The sequence below is a fragment of the Neovison vison genome, chromosome 7, assembly GCF_020171115.1.
Source record: "Neovison vison isolate M4711 chromosome 7, ASM_NN_V1, whole genome shotgun sequence".
Taxonomy (NCBI): domain Eukaryota; kingdom Metazoa; phylum Chordata; class Mammalia; order Carnivora; family Mustelidae; genus Neogale; species Neogale vison.
In genome coordinates, this window is record NC_058097.1 from 18,309,596 (window position 1) to 18,316,337 (window position 6,742).

At 59.5% G+C, this 6,742-nt stretch overlaps 1 protein-coding gene across 3 annotated transcripts; it reads right to left on the bottom strand.

Moving 5' to 3' along the window:
• Positions 1–1,949: 1,949 nt before the first annotated feature.
• On the bottom strand, positions 1,950–6,589 carry ELMO3 (engulfment and cell motility 3). Of its 3 annotated transcripts, none has more exons than XM_044255973.1 (20): positions 6,315–6,589; positions 6,146–6,186; positions 5,992–6,064; positions 5,731–5,781; positions 5,371–5,540; positions 5,185–5,284; positions 4,930–5,081; positions 4,760–4,838; positions 4,566–4,616; positions 4,355–4,477; positions 4,128–4,259; positions 3,921–4,022; positions 3,724–3,832; positions 3,479–3,615; positions 3,219–3,382; positions 2,998–3,110; positions 2,775–2,879; positions 2,584–2,666; positions 2,374–2,460; positions 1,950–2,285 (listed from the first exon to the last, which is right to left on the bottom strand). In XM_044255973.1, the coding sequence occupies exons 1-20, from the start codon at positions 6,390–6,392 to the stop codon at positions 2,073–2,075; spliced, it is 2,163 nt and encodes a 720-aa protein (XP_044111908.1). In that variant the 5' UTR covers positions 6,393–6,589; the 3' UTR covers positions 1,950–2,072. The 3 variants fall into 3 exon arrangements, 2 of the variants coding, with proteins under 2 accessions (XP_044111908.1, XP_044111909.1); XR_006385455.1 differs by having other exon boundaries at positions 2,194–2,285; positions 2,374–2,486; XM_044255974.1 differs by lacking the exons at positions 4,566–4,616; positions 4,930–5,081; positions 5,185–5,284; ... (3 more) ...; positions 6,146–6,186; positions 6,315–6,589 and having other exon boundaries at positions 4,355–4,516; positions 4,760–4,835.
• Between the last annotated feature and the right edge of the window lie 153 nt (positions 6,590–6,742).

A 6,742-nucleotide genomic window follows, 5' to 3' on the forward strand; every position in this document is an offset into this window, starting at 1 on the left:
CCCAGTCCAACCTCCTAAACAGTGCCAGTGACTTCTCAACAGCAGCTGTGAGAAACTATCTGTCCACCCTCTTTGTCCATCTGTCCATCAGTTCTAGGAGCAGCTAGCATGGCTGCCCAAGTGCCCACAGGCACTGCACTTTATGTGGGGTTCAGAGGTGCCAAAGCTCTCCCAGTCCCCAGGTCAGGTGGGGAGGCAAATGACCCAGCAGAGAGGGACAGTCCAGTGTGCAGGGTATGCATAAACAAACAAGCACCTGGAACTGGGAGCCTAGGAGAGCAACGAAGAGCTGGGAGATCAAGGCAAGACTCAAGTCAGTGAAAAAGGAGCAGCAGGGAAGGAAGAGGGCAACGAGAAAGGACCAGGGACGTGCACATGGCAAGCCAGAGCTGGTGCCAGGGAGGGCAGGGTGGAGCCCCTGGGCCTCAGGGAGGATGCCAGCTTGGGTCAAGCACAGAGAACTCTGGAGAACTCTGCATGCCACAGGCCTTTTTTTTTTTTTTTTGGAGATTTTATTTATTTGACAGACAGAGATCACAAGTAGGCAGAGAGGCAGGCAGAAAGAGAGGAGGAAGCAGGATCCTTGCTGAGCAGAGAGCCTGATTCGGGGCTCGATCTCAAGACCCTAAGATCATGACCTGAGCCAAAGGCAGAGGCTCTAACCCACTGAGCCACCCAGGTGCCCCTGCCACAGGCCTTTTGTTAGACGTCCTAAACCACATGTCTGCAACACATCTAGTTCTACTGCTCAGGCGGGTAACTGACCATCATCCCACAACAGAGAGACACTGAAAAATACAGGATGGGGGTAGCGTACATGTGAGTGTGTAATCACATCAGCTTCATGTCTGAAGAAGCACTCGGGGTGTTAAGGACTGTAGGGGTAAGACAGGAGGCAGGAAACCAGGAAGATTCTTGCCAAGATGCTGGTGGCCTGGACAAGGGAGTGGAGACACTGGGGAGGAAGAACTGATGGTATTAGAAGAGTTAACTGCAAGTGGGATCATGCTCCTAGCTGCCATCCTGAACTCAACAAGTTGAACTTGAACTATTCCAAGTGTGGTGGGAAGGCTCCAAATACAGGAGTGGGCATGTCGGGCCCTGGAGGCCTGAGTCAGAAGCAGGTGCTCCCCCAAGCGCATTGTCCAAAGGAGATGCCATTTCACCAGTTTTCAAGGTAACAGGTTGATGTTTAACACTTGAAAATGTATGTGCGAAGGTGCTGAGAAAGAGAAGTACTGAAGGGCATGGAGGAGGTTAGAGAGAGGTGGCAGCTTCCAGCATGCCCTGTGGGGCCCGTGGGTTGGTGTACTAGCCTCTGAAACTGACCTCCAGCTGGGCCCAACACCCCTCGCCACTTCCACCCCCAGGGGTCTTGCTGGCTGTGGCCCCCTCCACACCCATGTTCCTGGCTAGATTTGGATCAGAACGCCAGGCTTCCAGCACTGAATACCCTCCTGTTAGCATCAGCCCCATCCCACCACCACCTGGGGGCATAAATTTGGAATTCGGAGTTTGCCATTCATCACCAAACAGACCCAGCTTTACATATGTCCCTTTAGGTCTCTCATCAGAGGGCCTCCTAGTCTTGAAAAGGACACGAGGTGTGGCCAAACAGGACTGAGGACTGAGTTCAGATGTCAGGAGCCTTCTGGAAACTAGGCCCCTGTTAATGCGGCCCAGGAAGGTATCCACTTAGGGCAATACCTTCTGCCCTGCCACTTCTCCCTCAACTGGCCCAGCACTGAGACAGGCTGAGGACACATCTGGTGGAAGGACTGGAGGGTCAGCTTGTCTCCAGCCCCTCCTGGAGAAGACCAGCCCCTCAACCACAGCCGCCCAGGTTTGTGGCCCCAGGCAGTGATCTTGCCCCAATACCCCATCTCATTTGCCAGCTAAATTTGAAGGCAGGCTCGGCCCACAGTTGGAGAACTGGCTCGACATACACCCAGGAGTCAAGCAGACTTTATTTCTGCTGCAGCCTCTGCTGGTCAGGGTGTCTGGGCTTTTCCACCCCCCAACCCTTCACCACCACCAATGCCAGCAGCTGAGGCACACAGCCAACCTCACTGTCAAGGTTCAGCGATGCTGCAGTCATAGCAGAAGTTGAAATTGGTGGGGGGCGGGGGGATGGGAGGAGGCTGCTCGGGAATAGGCACATTCTCCAGCTCCAGCAACCGCAGCTTGGTCTCCATCGTCAGCAGCTGCTCCAGGTCCAGCCGAGTCTGCTCACTGCCCATGGGACTGCCTAGCAGGGCACTCAGCCCATCTGTCCACAGGTGGAACTGGGGACAGAGCCAGCTCTGTGAGGGCCTGCCCATCTCTGCCCTGGCCCGTCTGCCCAACTTGGCTCAGCCTGGCCCAGACACTCACCTCCCGTTTGGATGGGGCAATGAAGTTGAGGTACGCCTCTGCCTCCCCATGGTCATAGCTGATGGAGAAGGCTAACTCATAGAGGTCCTGGGGAAGGCAGGGAGTGGAGAGTGCTGAGCGGGGGAAAAAAGCAGGGCAGGTGTGGGTGGGAAGGAAAAAAAGCAAATGGGATGGGAACAGAGCTAAGGCCCAGGCTTCCACTGCACTCACCTTGTTCTGCTTCCCTGAACCCTTCTCCCGGACGTGGGGGCAGTCTTTGCCTGTTAGCAGTGCCTTGATATCAGCCACAGGGACTGCAGGAAGAAGGCTGGGCTGACCACTAGGACCCAGGCGGTCCCCGGACAGGGGGTGGTCTGGGGGGAGCAGGTGGCTGACCCAGACCCCTGCCCTGTCCTCCTTACGCTGCTCAGGCAGACTGTCCAGGGTGGGTGGGCTGGAGCCCTCCTCCATGTCCCCGTACTGTAGCACCTTGTGGTTGGGGGACAGGCAGCAGAACCACAGCTTGTCTGTGAGCAGAAAGGGAAGACGGGAGTGACGAGAGGGGCCCTGACCCCAACCCAGGCAGACTCTGCCCACCACCCCCCAACACCCCCACTTCCCCCACCCCCCCGCGGGCTCCACCACCCTGGCGCCTCCGGCTGCTGATTTTGCGGAAGAGTGTCCCCTCACAGAGGCGGAGCAAACGCTGCTGGCGGATCAGGCCCATGAGCTCTGGCTTCAGCTTCTCCCGTAGCTCCCTGGGGGTGGGGGACAAGAGGAAGCCTTGCTGACTGGGACTGACCTGGGGCAAGGCCTGTGGGGCAGCGGATTAGGGGCTGGAAGGGAAACCTCGCCCACCAACTCACAGTATGGGAGGGGCCAGCGTGCCCTCCTGATGCAGCCGCTCTGTCTGCCTCAACCGCAGCACCTCCCCATAGGGGAGCGCATTCACCTTGGTTCGGAAAAGCTCCAGGGAGCTGGGCTTCAGGGCCAGCGTGCGGGCCAGCTGCTCCCGCACCACCTGCATAACCTGGGGCCACCAAGTTCTGCTCAGCACTGCGCTTTGGACCTCGACTGAGAACAGCTCCTGCCCTGGCTCGGGTCTCCTCCCTCCCACCCTGTCCACCTTGTCAAAGTCCTCCTGGGTGGCTCGCATCTCCTTCCAGGTCTTATTCAGCAGCTGGATGCTCACACAGAAGAGCTCATGAAAACTCTGGTCTTGGCCGAAGAACATGGGCGAAAAGTCCTGGGCAGTTTCGGAGCCTGGAGCAGGGGGGCAGGCGGGGCTCAGGGAGAAAGCGTGTGCAGCCCCTGGCCCTCTCTGCCCTTCCGTCCCCCGTTCCCAGACACGCCGTGCCCAGTGCCACTCACAGGGCTCCCCAACACGAAGCAGCTCACACAGCAACACAGTGAGCTGGATGCTGCTCCGGGCGAAGGGGCACTCGTGCTTGTCCTCACGGCTGCTGTTTTCCAGCACAAACTGCGGTGGGAGAAAAAGCAAATGGGATGGGAGCAGAGCTAAGACCCGGGGGACCCTGCCATCTCCCACCCCCCAACCAAGTACTGACCCGGCTGTAGGCACTGGGTGCGTGTCTGGAGAAGTAGAGCATGTTGTCCAGTGCCAGCAGGCCGGGGGGCACGCGCTCTAGATCCTGTGCAGGGTTGCTGTTCTGGGGGGAAGCAGGACCAGCAGCTCAGGAAGGGCCCCCGGCCTCTGGAACAACAGCAGCCCCGGGGTTGAGGCGAGGGTGGGGAGCTAGGGAGGGGTCACTCACGGAAAAGCCCAGTTTTCGGAACTCGCGGGCACACAGGGAACGGCGACGGTCGGCACTAAGCCCGCTGCTCAGAGACTCCCCCTCCGACTGGAAGGCAGCCTGACGCAGGGCCTGCAGCTGCTCCCGCTGTTCCTGGGGTCGTCGTCGTGGGTTAAGGGGGTGTCAGGATCACAGATCCAAGGCCATGCTCTAGCCTCCCCAGCCTCGTATACCCCCAAGGCACCCACCTGGCTATAGGGGTCCAGTGGTGTCCTCATGCGTGGCTCCAGCAGCCCCAAAGTAAGGGCCTGCAGTACATACAAATGGTGAGCCATCTCATCGCCCAATGGTGTCGCACTGTGGATGATGTTCTGGAGAACAGCCAGTCCGCAGAAGTGAATGGAGGCTTACTGGGGGAGGAAAAGTGGGGAGGGGTCTGCCTAGCCCAGTCCTTCCTACCTTATAGATGAACTGGCGAAGGTTTCTCTGCCACAGGTAGTCAAGCATGTGCTGGGGTAAGTGGGAAGGGGGCTTAGATGATTCAGCACCCCCTCCCCGTGAGCAGCCATCCTGCAGTCCCGGGATGGAGCGCAGTACCCACCAGCTCCTGCCCTTCCTCCCATCCCCCAGTCCTCACCAGATGGGACACTCACCTTACGTTCAGTAGGGCTGGCCCCCTGCAGCAAGGCTGTCAGCAATGCCATCGCCTTGGTTTGTAGCTGCTGGTTCATCCTGGGGCAAGAAGAGGAGGCTATCAGTGGGCTGTCCAGGGTCTGGCTCCATGCCCCTCCCCTGTGTTCCACCCCCACCCCCGGCCACTTACACCTGTAGATGTACCAGCAGCCTATCCAGTGGCACCTCACTCTTGACCAGCTGGCCCAGGGCAGGGCTGCTCAAGGTCACACTCTCTAGCAGCCTGAGGGCCAGGGGCTGCACAGATGCATCCATCAGGTTCATGTTCACGTAGCACACCACCTGCAACAGGGGTAGGGGCTTGCTATCACTTCCCTGCCATGGAAGGCCAGATCTTGCCACCACCCCACAGCCCCACCTGCTGCCCCTAGAAAAGCTAACCCACCTTCCGAACAAAGGGGATGCTGAGTGTCTCCCAGGATACCATGCCGTGTTCCATGAGCTCCAAGAAGGCCCTCAGTGCAAGGGTAAGCACCTCTCCTAAGCTGGGGGGACATCTGGGGCTGAGTGGGGCCCAGGCCAGGACCCCCAGCCCCGCCATGTCCACCACAAACCACAGTCCTGTGCTCACTCATCCCCATCCTCAATGATGGTGCCTAGCCTCTGAAGCCCATCACGGCTGATAACCTCCTGGGCAAATGTCACATCTGGGGCCAGCAAGACGAAGTGGTGCAGAGTTTCACGGCGCCTTTCACGACTCCCATTCTGCAGCCCATGCAAAAGCCGCTCAGCCTCAAGGTCCTGGGCAGGGGTGGGAAAGGTGAGGGAGGCTGGACAACAGCAACTGGAGATGTGGGGGACTCAGATGCCCACTAGGTGGGGCACTTCGGAGCTGGGGTTGGGCCCTCCCACTATGGGCAGAGAGAAAGGTAGGAGGCAAAGGAGCATAGTCTAGGGCAGGGAATGAGGGGAGGGTCAAGAAGGGTATTACTGGGGCAGTGCTGAGGCACAGGATGCTGCCATTCTTGATCTCTGCGCGGTTCTAGAGAAGACGGAGAGAAAGGGAGAGAAGTCATTGAAGGGGTCTGAGGATTGGTTAATCCGGGTTGTTGGTGAGGGAGGGTTTGGGAGTCAGGAAAAGAAAAATCACATTCTAGACGGGGATGAGTCTGAGGGCTCAAGATCAGGTGGGTTAGAAGGGGCAGGGGTGTCGCACAGTCGGGTATGGGCCTAGCGGGTGGGGGGGACTCACGTTCTCAGTGATGTATCTCCTGTGCCCATCAGCAAACTGCAGAGCGTAGCATTCCGAGTGATCCAAGCTCCACCTGCGAGGAGGCCAAGGCTCAGTGAGACAGGTAGAGGGCGGCCCCCCATGCCCCTCCCGAGCCTGGCCAGCCAGCACTCACGCGTCGCACACCTCCTTCAGCACAGCGGCCAGAGGCTTTGCCTGCAAGTGGAGGTCACTCATGGGGCAGGTGTGGGGAGGAGTTGGGGAGGACCCTGGGGGTTCCGAGGGGAAGGGGTCGACCCGGAGGTGGGTGGTGGGGTGAATGTAGGCCAGACAGGCCGAGTGACCTGGTCCAGCCGGATGAGCTGCGGGATGGCGTCAGGCATCTGGACCGCGATCTTCACCACATTTCGCGGGGGCGCCATGGTCCAACCAGGGCGAGGGCGCCTGTAGTTTCCAGACCATCCAAGCTCCAGCCAAGGCGGGCGCCTGGTCTGGTGTCTCCGAAAACGAGGACGTTCCTTGTCCAAAGCTTGGACCCCGGGGCCCGCACTGACGGGTCAGGTTCCCGTTCCAGGACAGGGGCCGCGCGGCCTTCCCGAAGGAGACCAGATTAGTTCCGGGTTGGAGTCCTGTGGGTAGGCGCCGGCCCCGCCCCACTCCCGCAGCCCCGCCCCGCCCCAAGGTGCGCCAGGTCAGGACGCTGAGGGCGGAATGCCAGAGCAGCCACACCTCCCTTTCCAGGAAAGGTAACCCGCCCGGCCCCACCACCAAC